Below are 23,202 nucleotides of genomic sequence, written 5' to 3'. Positions count from 1 at the left end.
CACTGGATGGTCTTGGAGCATGTTCATAGAACATTATTTAAATGGTGAACTTACTGTTTTCCAAAAAGATGGCCCTCATAAACTTTAATAAACTTTAATATTTTATAGAACGTATGTAATAACAAGTATCTCTTTGGAGTATCTGCAGCCTCCAGAAAGTATTACAAAGTACAAGTTTCCACCATGTTGTAATCCCATTATGGATCAGTATTCCTTATTTTCCTATCTTGTATAGAATGTCTGAAGCTACTTTTACATCTAAATATATGGTTTACAGTGCAATCCTGCACTCAGAATTGTCATTAAGTTCAATGGGAAGTATGTATAGCAGAGCTCCCCAGCCTTATTGGACCTGGGGCCACAGTTGGAAATCTGAGAAACTATCATGGGCACCTCAACAAAATGGCTCAGTGATTTCATTGGCCTTTTCCTTGTTGATATGAGTCACTTTGATTTAAATCAATCCATCCTGCCAACAACTCACCTTGATTTAAATCAATCCAACCTGCCAACCACTGCCAAAGGTAAAAGCAAGGGGAGAAGGTAATTTAAAAAATGGGGGGAAGGGCCTCAGTGGTCACAAAGAGGGTTGTCCGAGGGCACCCTATCAGGGACTGCACAGCATTTTTGCCACCAAAGCCTTGCAGCTTTCTTGAGCTCAGGGATTACACAATTTTCTGGAGCCTTAACAACTAGGCTTCCTTTTACTGGATGGATGCATAGAAGAGAGGCTTATTTATATCTGCGGTGTAACTGTAGCCAGATGCAACAACAAACCTGTTCTTTTGTTTTCTTTAACACCTATCATTCCAAAGAGTGAACAACCAGGTCAGTAAGGTGAGAGAAGATCGCTATGTTTATAAATTTTCTGTTTTCATTTATGCAGTATGTTTTCCTGAAAAATAAGTTTAAAATATTCTTGGTGTTTTATTTGTTCAAAAATTAGCCTTTGCACATTTCTTTCTAGTGTCCTGCCTAGACTTAAGTTATTAAAGAAACAAAACAAAACAAGCAAGCTACCACAGTTCCTTCTAGGGTTTAGGGGTTGGGAAAATAATAGATGAAACATCAGGGGGGGTGACACTGAGAAAGGGTGGTTTTTTCTGACAATAAAATTGAAAACAAAACTATACAAATAATGTGTTGGCTTACCTCTACTTAATATTAACTTAGACTAATACAGGTCATTGTCATCATATAGAGGTGTCTGCAGTCTTAACTGTCTCCATGCAGTATGTATTTCTACAGTTAACGGATATACCCAGTAAGAACCGAAGAACACACAATCAACTGTTGCCTTGTTTGTCTGACACTTAATACATGCAATTAGCGTAGATTGTTGTTGTTGTTATGTGCCTCCAAGTCGACTACGACTTATGGCGACCCTATGAATCAGTGACCTCCAAGAGCATCTGTCATGAACCACCCTGTTCAGATCTTGTAAGTTCAGGTCTGTGGCTTCCTTTATGGAATCAATCCATCTCTTGCTTGGCCTTCCTCTTTTTCTACTTCCTCCTGTTTTTCCAAGCATTATTATCTTTTCTAATGAATCATGTCTTCTCATTATGTGTCCAAAGTGTGATAACCTCAGTTTCATCATTTTAGCTTCGAGTAATAGTTTTGGTTTAATTTGTTCTAACACCCAATTATTTGTCTTTTTCACAGTCCATGGTATCCACAAAGCTCTTCTCCAACACCACATTTCAAATGCGTTGATTTTTCTGTTATCCGCTTTTTTCACTGTCCAACTTTCACATCCATACATAGAGATCGGAAATACCATGGTCTGAATGATCCTGACTTTAGTGTTCAGTGATACATCTTTACATTTGAGGACCTTCTCTAGTTCTCTCACAGCTGCCCTCTCCAGTGCTAGCCTTCTTCTGATTTCTTGACTATTGTCTCCATTTTGGTTAATGATTGTGCCAAGATATTGATAATCCTTGACAAGTTCAATGTCCTCATTGTCAACTGTAAAGTTGCATAAATCTTCAGTTGTCATTAGTTTAGTCTTTTTGACGTTCAGCTGTAGTCCTGCTTTTGTGCTTTCCTCTTGAACTTTCATCAGCATTCGTTTCAAATCATTACTGGTTTCTGCTAGTAGTATGGTATCGTCTGCATATCTTAAATTATTGATATTTCTCCCTCCAATATTCGCACCTCCTTCTTCTTGGTCCAATCCTGCTTTCCATATTATGTTTTCTGCATATAGATTAAATAGATAGGGTGATAAAATACACCCCTGTCTCACACCCTTTCCGATGGGGAACCAATCGGTTTCTCCATATTCTGTCCTTACAGTAGCCTCTTGTCCAGAGTATAGGTTGTGCATCAGGACAATCAGATGCTGTGGCACCCCCATTTCTTTTAAAGCATTCCATAGTTTTTCATGATCTACACAGTCAAAGGCTTTGCTGTAATCTATAAAGCACAGGGTGATTTTCTTCTGAAATTCCTTGGTTCATTCCATTATCCAACGTATGTTTGCGATATGATCTCTGGTACCTCTTCCCTTTCTAAATCCAGCTTGGATGTCTGGCATTTCTCGCTCCATATATAGTAAGAGCCTTTGTTGTAGAATCTTGAGCATTACTTTACTTGCATGGGATATTAAGGCAACAGTTTGATAATTATTGCATTCCCTGGGATCCCCTTTCTTTGGAATTGGGATGTATATGGAACGCTTCCAGTCTGTGGGCCATTGTTTAGTTTTCCATATTTCTTGACAGATTTTTGTCAAAATTTGGACTGATTCAGTCTCAGTAGCTTGTAGCAGATCTATTGGTATGCCATCTATTCCTGGTGATTTGTTTCTTCCAAGTATTTTAAGAGCAGCTTTCACCTCGCATTCTAAAATTTCTGGTTCTTCATCATATGGTTCCTCCGTGAATGAATCTGTCATCCTGTCATCTCTTTTATAGAGTTCTTCAGTGTATTGCTTCCATCTTCCTTTTATTTCATCTTGGTCATTCAGTGTGTTCCCGTTGATTTTTCAACATCCCTACTCTTGGTTTAAATGTCCCTTTCATTTCTCTAATCTTTTGGAACAGGGCTCTTGTTCTACCCTTTTTGTTGTCCTCTTCTATTTCTATACAGTAACTATTGTAATAGTTCTCTTTGTCCCTACGTACTAGTTGCTGTATTGTTGCATTTAGGGTTCTGACTGTATTTCTATCTCCTTTTGCTTTTGCTTTCCTTCTCTCTTTAACCATTTGAAGAGTTTCCTCAGTCATCCATTGGGGTCTTTCTTTTTAACTAGAGGTATTGTCTTTTTGCATTCTTCTCTGATAACGTCTCTGACTTCATTCCACAGTTCTTCTGGTTCTCTGTCAATTAAGTTTAAAGCCTCAAACCTCTTCCATATTTGATCTTTATATGCGTCTGGGATGTTATTTAAATTGTATTTTGGTGTTATGATTGCTTTGTTGGTCTTCTTTAGCTTTACTCTGATTTTCGATACGACCAGTTCATGATCTGTACCGCAGTCTGCTCCTGGTCTTGTTTTTGCAGAAAATATGGAACTTCTCCACCTTCTGCCACCAATTATATAATCAATTTGATTCCTATATTGACCATTTGGTGGTGTCCACGTGTATAGTCGTCTTTTCGGTTGTTCGAAAAATGTGTTCGCAAGAAACAAATTATCTGCTTCACAGAATTCAGTAAGTCTTTTTCCTGCTTCGTTTCTGTCTCCTAGGCCCCATTTCCCCACAATTCCTAATTCTTCTCTGTTCCCTACTTTTGCATTCCAATCCCCCATGATTATCAGCACATCTTGTTTTGGTGTGTGATCAATTTCTTCCTGTACTTCTGCATAAAATCTCTCCAATTCCTCTTCTTCTGTGTTTGCCATCGGAGCGTAGACGGCAGTGAGCAAAAAAGGAAATGAAAGAAACAACTTGCTTACTTGAGTGCTGCAGATAGTGATTATGTTGATATGGTCACCTTGCTATATTGACATTGTCCATGCTGTAATCAGCTAACAACAACAGTAATAAATCTTTTTGCATTTATTCAGAGATGTTGGGTTAAAAAAACTCATCAAATGTCCAATCCATAATGTTTTGTTCTGGCTTGTGTAATAAGCAATTCACTGTATTGGAGTTAATGTTCATTAGGATAGGTATTAGCCCTGATCCAAAGTTCCAGAAAATCTAAGAGCAGGATATATGCTTCCTACCTGCATTCAAGAATTTACCTTGCCAAAATTAATATCAGTACTGTTATCTTTCACAAAATCAACAACATGTTAGGAGGAAAGGGGGGCTGGGACCTGCCTAGATTCAAATAGTCTCATCACAAATAGGAGACCCTGATTGCCAAACACAATAGCATCAGTCAACATACACTCCTACACAATGGATGTGTGGTTTCATCCAATGCAGCACTCTTTTGCACCTGCAGAATATAGTCCATAATTTCTGTGTGAAAGCTTTGTTCCATGCAGATTATTATTACTGGATGGAGTGGAGGTAATGCAGAGTTTCTACAAGTTTACTTAAGGTCTAAGTAAGAAAAGTAATACATTTTTAAAGGTTTGATCGAAGGAAGTTGTAGCTGCTATGATATTTTTAGATTTGGTTTCCTAATATATACCGTTAGAAAATGTCAGGTTTTGTAATTATTATAATGGATTACACTGGCGGAAATTAAACAATCTGATTTTCATTTTGGGTCTATTCTTCTTCTATTGTTGTCACTATTTCTGCCCCCCACCCCAATGATTTAGTTTGAAAAATTACATTAATCTATTAAACTTGGTAACATTATCCTCTGTGGGTTAATTCACACATTACACAGCAACAAAGGCAGTTTTTTCCAAGTATATTCTTGACAGGATGCCACAGCCAATCCCATCTTTCAAACAATTGTTCTCATACGATGCATCTATCTTCAAACTCCTGTGATTGCACTGGAAACCAACATTTTAGAGTGCATACTTAAATTCTTAAATTCTCCCCCTGCCTCCTTAAAACACATCATGTCAATGTGTACAATAGTCCTAAATTTTGTTGCCAAAGTAAGTTTGATAACATTTTTGGAAAGCTGTTTGTAGTTTCTTATCAGTGGAAAAGAAGTAATGTTGTATAATCTGTGATGTTTAAGGAACTGGTTGCCTCGCCGTGGGCTGAGGCCCGCTCACCTGGGCCAGGTGAGACTGCTGTGATGGCGGTTCTGCCCAAACAGGCGAGGCAGCTGTTTGTGGGCTGCTTGTGAGGTGTTGGGACTGGCCGTCGAGGGATGGCTCTGATGCAGCTGACCATCGTGCCATGGGGCTGGTGCTAGAGGCTGCTGCTGGGCTCTTATGGGCTCTTCCTGCTGCTGGGTGCTGCCATTTTTGTGGTCCTGGAGGGGCTGTTTGAGCGAGCCCTGCTGGCCGCCTTGCACACCGCCTGCACTCACCTGCTGGCCGAGCACTGGGCCTGCCTGTCTGAGGACCAGTTGGCCAGCTTCCTGGAGCGCCTCCTCAACACAGGTAGCTTTGGTGTCTCCAACCTGGCCAACGTCTCCAGCAATGAGAACTGGGAGTTCACCTTGACCTTTTTTTCACTGCTAGCATCCCCACCACTACCAGTTACATGGTCCCTCTCTCGGCTTGGGGCAAAATATTTTGCATTTTGTATTCCTGTGTGGGCATCCCCCTGACCTTGGTTCTCCTGGCCTGCCTGCTCCAGCACCTGCTGCCCATCCTGAGCCACTGTATCCACACCTGCTGGGGCTTTCTGCTGGCCCACGTGGCACTGGCCCATGCCACTGGGATGGGGCAGGTCACCATCAGACTCTTCATCCTCATCCCCGCCAACTGCTTCTGGCCACTTGAACACAACTGGAACTTCCTGGAGTTAGTGTATTTCTGTTTCATCTCCCTCAGCAATATCGGCCTGGGCAGCTCTCAACCACCTCTGCATGAGCTCTATGAGCTCAGCATCACCTGCTACCTACTTGTTGGCTTATTAGCCATGCTCATGACTCTCGAGATGACATATCAGCTATAGGAAGTCCGCACTTTAGTCTGGTTTTTTTGCTCCTGCCTGTGACCCACCCCTGAGGATGATGACCTCCTGGAAATGTATTTCTATTTTTCTGTTTTCTGTTTCTGCCCTGGTGGCTAAGGCCACCTAGAATGCATTTTATTAGTTGTAGTATGCAAGATATGAATAAATAGAATATATTATAAAGACTGTTCTGCTGTCTGAAGTCTGACTACCAAATAGAAAATTTCTGATACCTCCCAAGACTCAAGAATTCTTGAGTGGGGTCTCTTCTATTCTATTCTGCGCCTACACTAGATGACTGTTGTTGGTAACCTGTGAGCTTAGGTGACCTAACATTCAACATACAAGGACTTGTAGATATGTATTGTAGATATGGGGGTAGGGAGAAAGCAAGAACCCTCAACCCTACACTGCATACACTGGCAAGGGGGTAGTCTTGCTGGTAACAAAATGTTGCCTATCTGATGTCATCTGAAGGCTTCAGGAATCTCTTTTGAGATACTGAACAAAATCTTCATGATCTTTCATAGACAGTCAGTGTCAATGAATGAAAATCAAAATGACTTGAATCATGTACAAGGGCAATACAGCAAATAAAATCCTTTAAACTATGTGGGGCTCTGATCTTGTAAATCTTCTTTCATGGCAATGGTCTCATGAGCTGGAAGTGAACTACTAATATGAGGAAGAAACTGGGTACTTTGCCTATTCTACAATTCAAATTATATCATTCTGTGATAAACCCTCTTTAGTCTATTGAAATGATCCTAATCCTAAATGGGTCAATGTCACAGATTGATTTCTATTGTCATAATTATCAGTGTAATCCTATAATATCTACTCAGAAGTAAATCCATTGAGTTCAAAGGGGATTTCTCCCATGTAGGTAGGTATAGGATTGCTGCCTTAGTAATTCTTTGCAAGGCAAATGGAAGCAAATCTGTTTGTCAATCAGTTACTGACAGGTATTCTTAGTTATTGTAAATAGCTAACATTATGCATCTGCCACACTAGTTTGCACTAAAAAGACTGCCTCTGTCATAGTTGAAATCCACTTAGAATGTTAGTGAGTAAACCCAGTCCTGGTAACTATTTCATACTCATTGTGCCCCCTTTCCATTGATTCCTGGATCATACTCTGGTTTTTCAACTACATCCTACTCACATCGGATCCACTGAAATGAATGAACTTAAGTTGGTCATCTCTATTAACTTCTGTGGGTCTATTCTGAGTAGTAGTATCATTGAATGCCATCCTGTTTTGGAGAATGCTCCATAGGGAGTGTGTTAGAAGATCTGAACTAGAGAATGTGTAGCCCTCCAAATGTTGCTGGACTGCAACTCCCATAGTCTCTGATAATTGGCCATGATGGTTGGGGCTGATAGGAGTTGGAGTCCAGCAACTCCTGGACAGTGACAGGTTCTTCATCCCTGATCTAGTTCAACAAGGGTGAATTGATGCTACTGTGCCAGCAACATCTGCTTTCCCAAAGGATGCCAGATCAGATTTAACCACACCTATAGGTGCCACTTCCTAGCAGCAATACATATGAACATGACAGGTAAAAAATGAAGGACTGCCATACTCGCATAATTTGCCACTAGAAAGTGGTATGTTGTCAAAATAGCCATGCTTAGTCAGGTATTATTTTCTTCATGTGATGGATCTCTAGCGATGCTCCACGTGGAAGGATTGAGAATGTCTGGACCAAAGTCTACTTTGGGTAGGATTTAGACAGTGATGCAATATGGTGGATTTTTTTTATCAATGCATCTATCTGGTTTAAAAATGGGTATACCAAGTTCAGTAGTCTCTAGCAGTAAACTCCAGTGTGAGGTCATTTTAGTGGCACAAGGGCTCCTTATTTTAGTCTATTTCTCCTTTCATTCTCTACATAAATACCTCAGGTCAGAGGATAAACTAGTTGCCACAAGCATATCAGATATATCAGCTGACTGGAAACTCCATATCTCTGCACAAATACCTCTATTTAGAAGATAAACTAATTACTACATCAGATATATTAGGCAAGTGAAACTACCCACTGACTGGAAATTCCATGTCTTTGCAGAAATACCTCAGTTCAGGGCATAAGCTAGCTACCACATCAGATATACTGGGCATGTGAAACAACCAGCCGATTGGAAACTCCATATGCAGCATCCTACTACCGCAGGTGGAATGTCATGTACACCCAATCTCTCGTTGGATGGAAGCATCTTCCAGCCTTCTGCTGTGTTTATGGTTTCCTGTATTTGGAGTAAGGAATTAAAAATGACCAGAGCTTTATACCTTACCTGTTTCACATAAGTAAACAAAGAAGATAATGGTGTTTCTTTAGAATAATTAAGATTCAGGTCATTTTTATTCAATCAACAGGAAAATATCTGAACCGTATAATTACAGTAAAGAAGACCAACAGTTGTACAGCTGAAGTTTTCTAGTTTCTTTTCTTTTTAAAATATATTGTCGGAAAGATAAAAGAACTTTAGGTTACTGAAATATTCACAACGGTTGTTTCTTGTTAATGTAGGATATGTTTTCTTTTTTAAACTTCCTGTTATGGCTAAATGATCATAATCAGAAAAATAAAAGCAGTGTTAGAAAGTTTAATATCGCTCTCTATTTCTTCAGAAATTTCAAAGAAAACATGTATATTACACTGGTATATGACTTACAATGGTTTCACAGCAAGTAGTGCAAAACCACTTACATATATAAACATGTAAGAGAATGTTAAAACATTAAAACATTGGTAGCCATCTATAAACACGAAGAAGTTTCATAAAATTCACACTCCAGGAAGACATTCGTCATATGTCAACAACCTGCTCCCTTTTTTAAAAAATATATACTTCAAAATATGTTTAATTTGAAAATAATAATAATAATAATAACAATAATAAAAAGTCAAGGCCAAAATCCACCAGGAAATTCTTTATGCAAGGGCCCCCTTGTCTGCTCGGAGGTCTCTGGTCTGGCAAAGGAGCAGTAACAAGTCAGCTGCCTCCTCAGTGTGCCAGAGACTTCTAAGGGAGCCATATCATGTATTTCTGAAATGGATCCAAAATCTGTCAGAAAAAGCAAAGGCATCCTGGATCCCCTCTGCAAATAGTTCCACCCCAACTGAAAGCCATGGCTTTGGTTTTGGACCACATTCCTGTTAGTATTCATCCTACAATGAAAATATTTGGGACCTCATAAAAGCATGCTAATGCTCTAGTACAGATTATTACAATGGGTCTTGCACAGGAGAACTTCCTGGCTAATTGTGCTGCAAATGAGAGAAACAGGATTTTAAGCAATGTGGCCTCTTTCTTTTTGGGTAGAATTTTTTAAAAACAGTGAGAACAAGGAAAACACGAAGGAAAGGATCAAACCTGGATGATTTACATGTAAATTGACATTCCATCTCTTTTAAAACATTGCATGTCCAAAAGCCTTCTGGGTTTGGAATGTAATACTGCATCAAGTATTTCACAAAGCTCCTAAGTATCACAAGAAGCTTCCTTTAAAAATAAGAAAAAATAATAATAATATGATATAATAATGGCAATGATGACAATCCAGAACTATTTTTTAGCAAAGTGCCTCAACTTTGCTCCTAGAACTGTAACTTCAGAACAATAACAGAGGACAGGGAACAAATCGGCTTCCTTTTCTTTCTTTTTCTTTGTACAGGTCCTTTTGTTAAAGCAGATACAAGGTTTCTGACGAACGTGGGCACAAGCAAAATGAGAGTGCAATTGCCATCACCATGAGAAGTGTACTTGGCCTGATGCTTATACGAAGAGTTGATGAATTATCAGAAGATATGTGACTGGTGGAGCCTCCTGCCACGCTTTCTTTCCCAATGGCATTCTGCAAAACAGAATAATTTCCTTTGGTCACTACACTTACATCTGCACATGCTAGTATATTTTCAATGCTCTTCAACCCAGCCTGCAAGCTACTTTCCTTATTCCATCCTGGCAGCTTCACTGAAATGATCCAGAAGGCCTCAGCATTAAAAGGAAACTTCTAGTAATACTCCAATTACTTTCAAGGTAATTTGAGATAATAATCAAAGCTTACTCATAAAAACACATTTTAAAAAAACTACTGTATTTTAAAAAGAGCCTCATTAGTCTGCTATACAGACTCCAACATGGGTTATTGAGGCCAAATGGGTAAAGCCACATTGATACACCAATGTCAGGGTAGATCTTGGCTTGAAGAAGAATGGCAATATCCATACAGGGCAAGGGTGAGGAATCCTTTTTAGGATGAGAGCCACATTCTCTTCTCGGGGCCGCATGTCAGCGGTGATTTGGGCCAGAGTAAAAAGTGGGCAGTGCAGCTAACATGTAGATGTTACCTTTGTACAGTAGGGTACTTTCTTCATCTACACACATCCTTCTGTATCCACCATCCAGACGAGCAAGAGGCACCATCAGAGTTCAAGAATACATTCCAGTCAGAAAGAAATACTCGCAAAGAGTGCAAAGCAGGGACAGTGAGGGTTGTGGGCTGGGGAGATGGGTGGTGGTGGCTGTGCAAACTCCTACTGGCCATACAGAGAGACCTGGGTGGTTGGGCCTGAGGTTCCCCATCTCTGATATAGAGTATTGTCATTAGAGGCCCAGAGATTGGAATCTGAATGTTGCACGTGTTCCGCCGATGCCACAGATCCCCACATTAGTAATGTCCATAACGCAGAGATGTCAGGAGGGGTTGTGCCTAATAAAGAAAAGACCAGCTGTTGGCTGGCTACCTGTGTATGGTGTTTCTGTGTATTTGCATGTGCATGCAAGTAAATTGGCTCCTGTCAAAGAGGAGGTGCTTAGCTCTGCAAGGAGTGCTCCACTACCTGGGGTTATATTTATATCTTTTGATACTGATAACTCTGATATATAGTTACATAGTTGTATTGTGGTTTCCATAGAATTAGTGGATCAATTAGTGGATCAATCCAACTCTTAGAGATCTGTTTCTTTCCAAATGGGAACACCTGTGGTGTGACGGGTATGAACACTCAGCCAGTGTCTGCAGGGGTAAAGTAGCCAAAGGGAGAAAGCCAGGAATTCCAGGAGAGAGTATTAGAGGTAGAAATATGGTCTGTGTTATTCTTGGCATGGTTTAAGTAACTGTCACTTCATTCCAGATCAATATTCTGTCAGGCATAAAATATGACTGGCTATGTTTACAGGTCTTACTAAGAGCCATATGATTACATGTTCTTGGAGATTACCAGTTAATTAAACTGTGTAGATGAAGGGTAATTATCATGTGACCTGCAAAATCATGTGTTTCATAAAAATTAAAAATGCAATTTATCTTTCTGCTACATGGTTGAAAGTGAATGGCTATTCTACAGCCCCATTCCACCTGGTGAGGTGCTTCCGCAACGGAGAGCTACTCCTTCGTTGGCATTCACATCCTGTTCCTTGCAGACAGGAGGAAAGCTCCCTGTGACTATGAGGGGAAGGAAGACAAGGAATGATTGCTGCATAGGCTGGAGCAGAAATGTTCCAGCTGGCTCCTATCAGACACTGAACTGAGATGAATGAAGCACACAAGTCAGAAAAGCCACTGTCGCCCTCAGCACATCTGACTCTTCGAGGTGGGGAACTTCAGGCTCAGGGCTGAATGTGACCCTCCAGGCCTCTCTATCCAGCCTTTCTCTGTCATACCCCTCCCTAGGCCACACCCCTCTCCCCAGTCTGTAACCCACACTGACCCTGTTCTGTGCCCTCAAGTGCTTTTTCATGTCTGTAATGTGTCTTTTATTTTATTTATTATCTTTATTTTTAACCCGCCCTATTTTCCAAACTGGAACTCAAGGCGGCTTCCAGATAAAAATACATATAATTAAGAACATACAATAATCTAAAATAAATAGAATTAAACTATTTGCAATATTAAAACTGTTCAAACATACACTTAATAAATCACCTCAGTTTAAAGTAGTACAATTAAACAATAACAATGCAGCACCCTCTTCAAGCCATGACCTTAGCAACCTTCAGCTCCAAAGGCATGTTGGAATAAAAAAGTCTTTACCTGCCGACAGATGGATTGCAAAGAGGGGGCCATTCTTGCCTCCCTAGGAAGCGAATTCCAGAGCCTAGGGGCAGCCACCAAAAAGGCCCTATCTCGCGTCCCCACTAAACGTACTTGTGTAGATGTGGGGATTGAGAGAAGGGCCTCTCCTGAGGATCTCAGGGCCCGGGCAGGCTCATATAGGGAGATACAGTCTGACAGATAGCCTGGACCTAAGCTGTATAGGGCTTTATAGGTCATAACCAGCACTTTGACTTGTGTCCGGAAACAAATTGGCAGCCAGTGGAGCTGCTGTAACAGGGGAGTTGTACTATCTCTGTATCCAGCCCCAGTTAGCATTCTGGCTGCAGCTCGTTGCACCAGCTGAAGTTTCCGAACAGTCTTCAGAGGCAGCCCCACGTTGAGCGCTTTACAGTAATCTAAACGGGATGTAACCAAGGCATGTGTCACCGTGGCCAGATCAGACGGCTCAAGGAACGGGTGCAGTTGGCGCACTAATCTTAACTGTGCAAAAGCACTCCTGGCTACCGTAGAAACCTGGGCCTCCAAGTTTAAAGCTGAATCCAGGAACACACCCAAACTGCGAACCTGCATCTTCAGGGGGAGTGTAACCCCATCTAGCACAGGGTGAATCCCTATTCCCTGATTCGCCTTTCAACTGACCAGGAGCAGCTCTGTCTTGTCTGGATTAAGCTTCAATTTGTTTCAGTTTTGAACTGTGATAATGCCTATTATCCACTATACAAAGGTAAGATCACTTCTGTTGCTCCACCCACTTTTACCTCTGGCTATATCCACTTTTGCCTCTACCCAGGCCCACCACCAGCATGCCACCTCCAGAAGGTTGCCTACAAGGGAATGCAGCCCTCAGGCTGAAAATATGTCCACCCGTGCTCTGCATCAGTTTATATTCCATCTCCTGGGAAGAAGCCCAGTCAATAATAACATTGCCTATTCTGGGGTTGGCAAATTAATCGTTAAGGGGGACTGAGCTTGAGGCTGCCATGTCTATCGGAATTGACTCTAAAAAAATATAGGATGGTGTATGATTTACCTCCACAACCTCTGTTGGCTAGGATGGAACCTCTAACCAAAACAACTGTTCTATCTCAATGTTTACAGAAGATAGGCTCCAAAAACTTTCTTCAAAGTAATATTTGTGCTAGAAATAATTGCCATAATAAAAGTGCAAAATCTTACCCCAGTCACGCACAGTTCTGTTGCTACAGATTCATTGAAGCTCTGCTTTGGTACCTGTAGAAAAACAAAAAAGTTACTACATAGGTATATATCACAAATAATATTGGGGATGGCATTATTGTTTGACCTTAGAGAACAACAAAACACTGTAAAACAGTGTGCCCCCAAACCACTTACCTGAGTTGGATAGCTATAGTGATATACAAACTCGATTCCTCTAGAGCAGCCTTGTCCAACCTTTGGGCCACAGATGTTGCTGGACTGCAACTCCCATAAGCCCCAGCCAGCATGGCCAATGGTCAGGAATTATGGGAACTGTAGTCCAGCAACATCTGTGGCCCAAAGGTTGGACAAGGCTGCTCTAGAGTAAATTGTCTATTCGTATAGCCAGTGCTTTTTTGGTTACAGAAATGAGGTGTTGGTACTCATATGTTGATAAAAATAATTTGGGTACCAGTCCTAATTAGCAGGCATGGGCAGCAAAACAGCAGATGCCGGTACTCTATACCAATGAGTACTGTCACCACCACCCCCAAAGAACCCTGCGCGTAGTCCAAATAGTCACCTACTTGTCCTTCTTTGGGTATAACATTTCTAGTCAAATGGTGAAAAGTTTTTTCAACTTTAATTTTTTTCATATTATTACTGGCATTTGTTTTAACATATCAATGGCACAACATTAACAACATAAGTCATGCTTGAATACAACTTTAAAAGGTTTATTTTGGCATACATTTTGAACCACTCAGTACAAAGAAAGGTACGACACACAGACCTTGCTATTACATGTAGTGGTACATGTAGATATGCATTTATTTATTTATATCCTGCCCTTCCTCCCAGCAGGAGCCCGGGGAGGTCAAAGTGAGAAACTATGTGTGCCAGATACTTAACTGGGAAAAGGAAGATGGCCCTGATGTCTTTTTTGTCTTTTTCTGTCTCTTCCAGTCCTATGACTTACAAGTAGTATTGTTCAAGTCTTCATGGACCAACTACATTCATAAAGCTCCTTTAGAGATTAGCCACCAACCATTAACAGTAGCATAAAATTCTTAAGACTGTACATGCTGTGTATGTTCAAATCACAATGCATAGTAGGTTGTTCAGAAGAAAATTGTGCTACTTACAACACCATTATTTCGAAATCACCAACAGGCCTTCCATCAACTACACTGCAATCATGGTACGTAGGTTTTCCAGGTCCTTTTCCAGGTCTTCAGGAAAAGGTGGAAGATTCTAGTACAGCTACCAAGATGTCATTAAACCAACCATCCTTGGGTTAACTAAGTACGTTAGGAGCAATCTTGGTGCACAACGTGTGCACAGCAAAACAGACAACTTCAACAGAAACAAGACTACATGGCAAAATCTTTTTCAGTTACTTTTTAGCTTAAGTGATAAAGTGAATCACAAGAACAACATCAGCAAAAATAGTAAACTTCTTTTCTCTTATAAAGAATAACCTGCAGTTAAGAGGAAATAAAGATCCATTTTCAATTCTTTACTTCTATAAAGCAAAAATTTCAGGGTGGGGGGGAGTTAGCTTCCAGACTGAGATGTTACATGCCAAGTTTCAAATTGGAAGAATACATTTTACTGCAGAGTTATAAACCAGCAAAAAGGGATTATAATGGAAAAGCTGGCATAGACTGTTGTACTATAATGTAGCAGTGTATCACTAAATCGCAGGTAATGGAAATATATATATATTCTGTGCAGAAAGCATGATACCCAGTAATTATATCCTAAGGGACAAATTCTCTTTTTTTTTGTCCCAATCATACAGGACAAAGAGAAACTGTAGTTCTAGTGCAAGGAAAATTAACATCTCATATAAGGACTTACACACTAAGTTAATGCACTTTTGTGCTGATTAGAAAATCAAGAGATAATGTTGTTGCATTCATGCAGAGCAGGATTTCTACAGTGAGGAACTATATATGCAGTCATGTTGAATTAAAATATCTTCCCAATTGAAAATACAACTTTTAACATTTATATTTTGACCTCTAATTTTGTTGTCTGGAATTTAGCAAAATTTAATGTTTAGGCAACATTTTAAAAAGTATGTTTCTTCTAACTGAAATATAGATGTCAATGATACATTATTAAGATGGTAAATATGAAAGATTCAGAAATGTAATTATTTAGGATGAAAAAGGTCTGTGTTTTGATGGTTTGTGGTTTTGGTGGTTTGTTCAGGAAAATGATAAGATTACTGCTGAAAAGAGCATGAAAAAGCTCCAAAAAGGAAGATAGGGACATCAAAGTGCAGTAGAGCACCCAGCCGTCTGCTCAGCGCACTGTCTGATGAGATGACTTTCAGGGTTGTATTCAACTAAGTCCTACTCAGAGTAGACTCACAGAAATTAATGAACCTAAGTTAGTCATGTATATTAACTCCAATGGGGCTACTCTGAGTAGGACTAGCACTAAATTCCACCCATTGCAAACAAGGGAGTATTGTGATGTCAAAGGAGTGTCAAGAATGGTGCTTGAACCAGGAATGTTTGGTTCTGTGTGCAGCTGCCCTCTGTGGTGAGCTATCAGAACTACAGCTTGGAACATCTTCCTAGGATCAAAGTTTTCTGAGGCTCTGGACTGGCCTCACCCACCCAGGCTGACCATTGGGCCCTCCTGGACAGGATGTTTGAGAAACATGGTCTTCCTGGGTCTGGTGTTTCTCTATATCCATTGGCTCCAACTCAAGTCATGGCTCACCTGTGACAGGTGCCTATGGTTCAGCCTTGACGTACCGCCCTGTGCAATGTCTCCTATATGGACTTACACACTAAGTATAGTAGGATCTCCTTGCCTCCTAAGTCCTTATTAGGGACAATACATTTATTAGGCTAACAAAAACATCACAAAGTAGCATGCAAGCCTTTGAATTCTCCAGAACATTTCATCAGACTAGATGGTAAACAAAATTGTGTGTGTGTGTAGGGGGGGCTGGAGATAAAAAAATGGCTGGTGGTGAATCATTGAAGCTACATTTGGTAAATCTTAAAACGGAATGTAGGACAATGTAGCAGGCATTCAAATGAGGCTCTGCTAGGTGCTGTGGATGTTTCACTGTGCATCAAGGCCTAGGGGAAGGAGAAACATATAATGGCTGATTCCTCATCTCTGGAAGTACAAAAACTAGGACTGTTACCCAGGACTCCATCCTTGATTCCTGATTCTGCTGATGTCTGCACGGTTGCAACCTTGTTCCCTTTCAAATGGGAGATGAAGAATTGTAAATGATGTGGTAATAACTTCCACAACTACACCATACCACAAAGTAATGTGGTAACAGCTTCTGAGGCACAGTAAGGTCTGGTAACCATATTCTTCTCATAATAGACAAAGGAGATTGTTGATTGGCTGTTGTGCACACAGAACTGCAGTGTGGAGAGATGACTTTTTGAACAAACTCTCAGTTATTGATCTGTAACATAATTTCCCCCACTGGGCTCTGAGTAAAATCAATAAAAGAACAACGTATTTGAGGGGATATTCAAGGGAGGAAATCTGGTGTTGGGGGAAAGCCGCTGAAGTTCAGAGCAAATAGGATTGCTCCGCAAAGATGGAGAATATGAAGACAACTGAAAAATCTAGTGCTAAATCCAAATTCATCGATATTCTTGCCCATCCCTATTCCCAACTGATGGTGGGGAGACAGGCTTTTGTGCCTTTAGTAGTGGTCTCATCTGCAGAAATCATCAGGTGACACTTTTCACAGTAGGGGGATAAACACTGTCACCTATACCTCAAACTGCTGTTAAAGGTCACAACTGCATGGTAAAGTAGCAACCCTAATGTTTTAAATATGTTTTTATTGTTTTATCACTTGTTGTTTGCCATCCTAGGTTCCTTTGGGGAGGAAAGGAATGATTAGGGCTGGCCCCAGACAGGCACCAGCTTGCCCTGGGCCCTGGCACGCATGTGCACATGCACACATACACGCGTGCGTGCGCCCAGGGCCAGCCCCAGACATGCTGGAGCCCTTGGGCAAAAGCCTGCCCTAGGCCCCAGTGCTCGCCTTCTGTGACTTGTGCACGGCAGAAGCTTCGGGGCTCCGCCATTCCCTTCCTTAACTTACCTTGTTCTGCAGTTGCACACGCAGTGGTGCCCTTAAGAAAGATGGCGGCTGAGGTTTCCCTAAGGAGCTGAAGCCTCTGTCGCCATCTTGGTTCATGGCAGGGATGCGAGCGCACAGCATGCATGCGTGCCATCAGCCAAGATGGCAGCAGAGGCTTCAGCCCTTTATGAAAACCTCAGCCGCCATCTTTCTTAAGGGCACCGCTGCATGCGCAACCGCAGAACAAGGTAAGTTAAGGAAGGGAAAAGCGGAGCCCAGAAGCTCTTGCCCTGCAATCCACGGCAGCGATCCTGCCACGAATCATGGAAGGGGAGCAGAGGGCACCCCCAGGGGCTCCTGCTGCCTCAGGGGCCCTTGGGCCAGTGCCCCAACTGGCCACCCCTTGAACCGGCCCTGGGTAGGATATAATAATAATAATAATAATAATAATAATAATAATATAATAAGCAGCCTTGAAATAAAAAGTCAGAAGTAAGCATCTTCCTTTTCCCAACCCTACTCTAGCCAGCCACCTCCTTGAAATATTCATAGCCAGTACCACTACATAATCCTTTGTTCTCTTGATTACAGCGATTTACTATGCAACCAACTTGTTTTCTTAACAGTAGGACAAAAACAATAAAGAGCAAAATGCACTTGACTGTAAAAATGCAATCAGTTTAGCTCTTTTGCTCTTCCTAAACACAAGCTGCATCTATCAGACTTGTCAATGGTATTTTCTTATTAGCTCAGCGATCCAACAGTATGCTGCAATATAAATTACTTTCAACTGGGAAAACAAGCAAAGTACATATCAGAAGCAGAGCCTGTTAAAATAAGGATTCAGTTCAACATAACACAATCTTGAATTCTAGACCACAAAGCAAAGGTGCTGTGCTATTTAAGCAGTAAAGGCAATCAGCTTTGCACTCTTTCACAAAAAAGAAGCCTGACCTTTACTTGGGTGCTGAATCAGCTGTAAGGAAAATCCATAGAGCATGAAAATTATTAGTAGTCAAATAGCCAAAGAATGTAACCATCTGCAGACTTACTTGGGAGTAAGCCCTGTTGCACTAGATAAGTGGGACTTGCTTCCAAGTAAGAATAGGGCTATAAGACTGCTTCATAATTACAAGCCAGTCATAAGAATATTCACTAATAGGCAAAAAACCTTGTAGTTTAAGAGCATACCTATAGCCAACAGATATTTCTATCAAACTTTAAAAAGCAGGGAAATCGGGCAGCTATAGTGAATGCACTAGGGGAGCAGGGACCTGACCTCCTCTCTGACATATTGGACTGCCCTACAAATTTGTCAAAATGCAAACACAATTTGGGTTAGTCTTTCACAGTCCAATCCACTTGCTGTGTAAGAATTTGGTAACATGTGCCTCTGAGTATATGGTGAGTGGTGGCAACACCTGCCATCTGCAAAGATGGAGAATTACATTTTTGTATGGTGTTCTTACTTTGCTTCTTTTCTGTGTTACTATTGTTTCTACAGAGAATCTAAGCTAGAAAATTACATTTCTCTCATTATTCATCCTAGAAATCTGTGTCAAAATTATTTTTATTCATTTCAAAGCCTTTTTATTGGTCAATGTCATATGATGGTGAAGACAGCCTTTTGTGTTACAAATTGGAGGTTATGTTCTATTTCTATTTTGGGTGCATTAACAGTTGAATCTGAAACTGCAGTTTCATGTAAAATCAGACTGATTACAATATGTTGCTACTTAAGCAATGACTGTTGGAAAAAACAAATTTGGCCTGCCCAAGATACAAGTTTTCAGCCTGCTATGCTTAAACCACTCCACTTAAGGAAAGGTGGGCATGGTCAAATAAAAACATAAGAGCACCCCTAGAATTTTGCTAGAATATATTTCACCTCTCACTGTTTTATCTTGTGTAAACTGAGACACTCCCGATGTCTTTGGAAACTATTCTGCAGAACAGTCACTGCCATTATTCCATAATTGTTTTTGGAGCTTTTCTTTTAGTGTTGGAAAGTGTTGCTGTATATTTACAGAAACAGAAGCAAAAGAAAATGATTTACTACAGGAAACTTCACTAAAATTGCAAAATCAATCAAACATATTCAAAAGTGACTATCTGAACTATATAAACTGTTTTAATATAGTTGCTTCCTCCCTGCTAAAACAAGATCAGCACAGCACATCACTTGTTTCTGTTATTTGGGCTGATTGCAGGTGTTGCCACCACTCACCATATGCTCAGAGGCACATGTTACCAAATTTGTCCAAGCTACACAGGAAGCGGATTGGACTGTGAAAGGCCAACTCAAATTGTGTTTGCATTTTGACAAATTTGTAGGGCAGTCCAACATCAAAGAGAGGAGGTCAGGCCTCCTGCTTCCCTGGTGCATTCACTAGAGCTGCCCAATTTCCCTGCTTTTTAAAGTTTGATAGAAATATTTGTTGTCTATAGGTACGTTGTTAAACCACAAGGTATTTTGCCTATTAGTGAGTTTCTCTGCTTTTTAATCTGGGAGGTAAGAAATGGGATCCTGTGCAAGTTTGCTGACAATGTATTGATCATTTGCATGCTTATTGAGTTCAGTGGGATTTACTCCCTTGCAATCATGGTTAGGATAGGTGAAACTGACCACAGGCGATGGGGAGGGGGGGAGGGGAGCAAGCAGGAGGGGGAGGAGGAGGAGGGGGAGGAGGAGGGGAAGTTTGATCATTTCCGTGGGATTTACTGCCATGCCATCATGCTTAGGATAGGTAAAACTGACCATGCAGAGGGAGGCCTGGAGTAAGCAGGGGAGGAGAGGAAGAAGAAGAAGGGGAGGAGAGGAGAGGGGAAGGAGGGGAAAAGCAAGTCTGATCATTTGCATGCTTATTAAGTTCAGCGGGATTTACTCCTGTCATGGCTAGGATAGGTAAAACTGACCATGGGGGAGGAGGAAGGGGAGAGGGGAGCAGGAAGGGGGAAGGAGGGGATTGGAAGGGGAGGGGGAAGGGGGAAGGAAGGGGAAGGTAGGGGCAAAAGGGAGGTGATGGGAGGGAGGAGGAGGGCAGGCTAGGTTTGATCATTTGCATACTTAAGTTCAATGGGATTTACTCCCGTGCAATCATTCTTGAAAATGAAATGGACGGCCTTCAAGTCTGACTTATGGCGACCCTATGAATAGGGCTTTCATGGTAAGCAGTATTCAGAGATATTTTACCATTGCCTTCCTCTGAGGTTGAGAGGCAGTGACTGCCCCAAGGTCACCCAGTGAGCTTCATGGCTGTGTGGGGATTCGAACCCTGGTCTCCCAGGTTGTAGTCCTAGAATAGGTAAAACTGACCATGGGGGAGGGGGATTGGAAGGAGATGGGGAGGGAAAAGGAGGGGTGAAGGAAGGGGGAGGGAAGGGGCAAGAGGGAGGGGATAGGAGGGGGGAGCAGGTTTGATCATTTGTGTACTTTTTGAGTTCAGTGGGATTTACCCCTGTGCAATCATGCTTAGGATAGGTGAAACTGCCCTTGGGGAGGGGAGGGGGAAAAGATTGGGTGGGTGTGCACTGGGGAGAGGAGAAGCCCCTTTCCTTTCCAAAAAGAAAACATTGTGAACAGTATCATTCACAGGCACATGCAGCCTTCCACCCAAATTTAAACCAAAGCTGTCCCTAGCCACATCCACACCAGACCTTTATTTCACTTTATGGATCATGGATTCTCCCAAAGAATCCTGGGAAGTGTAGTTAGTGAAGGGTGCTGAGAGTTGCTAGGAGAAAATTGGGCAGGAAAAGCCCCAGTTACTGGGTTCCACTTCATCATGGAATGTAAAGCATCAACATCTGGCAGCAACCTCGCAACTCTTCCTTGGGGCTGATGCTAAAGGTCGGTATCGCTGGGCACCTGTCGAGACTCACACCTCAATACGAAGGCTTTGCTCCTACCATTCCTCCTCCTTGCTGTTACTGCCTGTTTATCTTTCCCCTCTAAGCAAGTGGGCAGCAACAGTACTTTTGCTTACCTTGCTTTTGGACAGGGAGATTAGTCCCAAAGACAAAAGTCAAACAAATTGGCTGAGGGGCATTATTCTGTAGCTCAACAACTAAAAATGCTCTAGTGGTGAATCCAAAATCTAATGTCAAGAGTCCTGTTAGTTTCAGCTATGGATGAAGAAATTTGATTCAGTTTGCATTTAAAAGCAAATCTATCAAATTTGCTATTTTTTTAACAATATGAGAACTGAAACACAGTCAACCTTCCAAATTTCTCTTATCTGAATTTTGTGATGCAGTTCTCCAACCAAACAAAGTTTTAAAAAATGTATATATTAGGTAAAAGTGTGCATAAAAATGAATATATTATTAAAAATAACATAGAAATTGCAGTATATTAGAACACATTGCTTGCGGACTTCTGGGAAGGGTGACTTCGCTTGTGCCTGCTTTTTGAGACGAGCTCTCGTCTCAGAAGAAGCTTTTTCAGTTTTAAAATCAGTCAGAACGTTCTTTTTGACTGGTAAAGATTTTCTCCCGGGCAGGGAGAAACATAGAGATTAACCACAAAAGCCTGTTTTTGTTGGGAGGACTGGATTTCATTAATTTATGAGAGAAGGTTCAGCCAGCAATGCTGGACGGACTTCCAAACAAGCTCTAACTGATTAATGCGACACGTTTATCTTTTCTTCAAAGAAAAATGGACTTTAACAGGCAAGCATCCTTCTTTCTATTTTTTTTTCACTTGGTTTAAATTGTTGCAGCAAAAAGAGATTTGTCAATGAATCAGCTATAAAGAATTTCTGGGTGAGTTATAACTCTTCTCTTTTATTCACGAAATTAAGGAGGAAAGAAATTGAAAAAGCTTATCTTTGTTTTTATTGCAAAAAGCTGTCCTGGAAGTGCATTCTAAAGATACAAACGGAAGAGGGATTTCTATTCCGAGGAGAAAAAAAAAATAAATTTGATTTATGAACTTTGGAATATTATATGTCTGGGACTATTTTTTTTTTGGTCTATTTCATTTTGACGAATCTGCTTGTTCACGACACCACTAACTGTTTTGATGCTGGGAACTAAATTTGTTTTGTATTCCTGAACATATAAGAGATAAGGCAGGCTGTGCTGTCTATACTGTGATGTCATCAAGCCTGGAATATTAACCCAATTGTTGCTGAAATAAGAAGTGGTGTTGTTGTTTTTTTGTGGTTTTAAGAATGGCAATCAAGAAAGTGGCTGAGATTCTGGAAGTAATTATGTTTCAGAAAATAATGGATGAGATTGAGATAACGAAACAAACCCTGAGACAGGGTAGAAAGGAGATGAAAATTGAATTGGGCAAAATGACACAGGAGCTTAAAGAAATAGGGGATCTTGTGAGAGAGGAGATTGATGAGATCAGAGATGAGAACAGAAAAATTAAAGGGAAGATACAAGCCCTGGAGATTGGAACAAATGTGGAATTGGAAAAAGATCTGGAGTTTATGGATATTAGAAACAAAGTTTACTGTCTGGAATTCAACGTTGTCTCTGAAGAAATTAATGAAGATATTAGAGATAAAGTTATCAATGTCTTGGATAAATTTCTGGACTGGAATGATGTGATGGAGCTTGACATAGAAAAAATCTATGGAATTAACTACAGATATGTGACAATGGAAAAACTCTCAAGAGATGAGCCAGTGCATTTTGTAAAAAAGAAGAACAGAGATATGACTTTACAACAATATTTCAGCAACATATTCAGAATTGATGGCAAGGAAATATTTGTGATAAAGGAAATTCCCATCAGACTCTTATTATATGACTATGGCTATGACAGCAAGATTATTATGGGATACTGATAATGGAAGAATGGCTACTGAAATTACTGGACTTAACAGGATTATTGAAGATGGAAGATGGAATTAACATTGATAATGGAAGAATGGCTATTGAAA

General features: G+C 40.8%; 1 protein-coding gene and 1 pseudogene across 1 annotated transcript in view; one reads left to right on the top strand and one right to left on the bottom strand.

The window, feature by feature from the left end:
- The first annotated feature begins 5,097 nt into the window (after window positions 1-5,097).
- LOC133389670 (potassium channel subfamily K member 1-like) lies at window positions 5,098-6,038 on the top strand (annotated as a pseudogene).
- A 2,333-nt stretch (window positions 6,039-8,371) lies between these two features.
- Window positions 8,372-23,202, bottom strand: part of GFRA1 (GDNF family receptor alpha 1) — a 316,795-nt gene continuing 301,964 nt past the window's right edge. Inside the window, exons 8-9 of the mRNA XM_061635904.1 lie at window positions 13,240-13,293; window positions 8,372-9,858 (exon numbers count right to left, since the gene is read on the bottom strand). Of these exons, the coding sequence (XP_061491888.1) occupies window positions 9,688-9,858; window positions 13,240-13,293 (225 nt within the window). The 3' untranslated portion in view covers window positions 8,372-9,687. The remainder of the gene's footprint in view (window positions 9,859-13,239; window positions 13,294-23,202) is intronic.

The sequence above is a fragment of the Rhineura floridana genome, chromosome 7 (assembly GCF_030035675.1).
Source record: "Rhineura floridana isolate rRhiFlo1 chromosome 7, rRhiFlo1.hap2, whole genome shotgun sequence".
NCBI classification, from domain to species: domain Eukaryota; kingdom Metazoa; phylum Chordata; class Lepidosauria; order Squamata; family Rhineuridae; genus Rhineura; species Rhineura floridana.
Note: the sequence above shows the minus strand (reverse complement) of the source record. Positions and strands in the feature narration are given on the sequence as shown.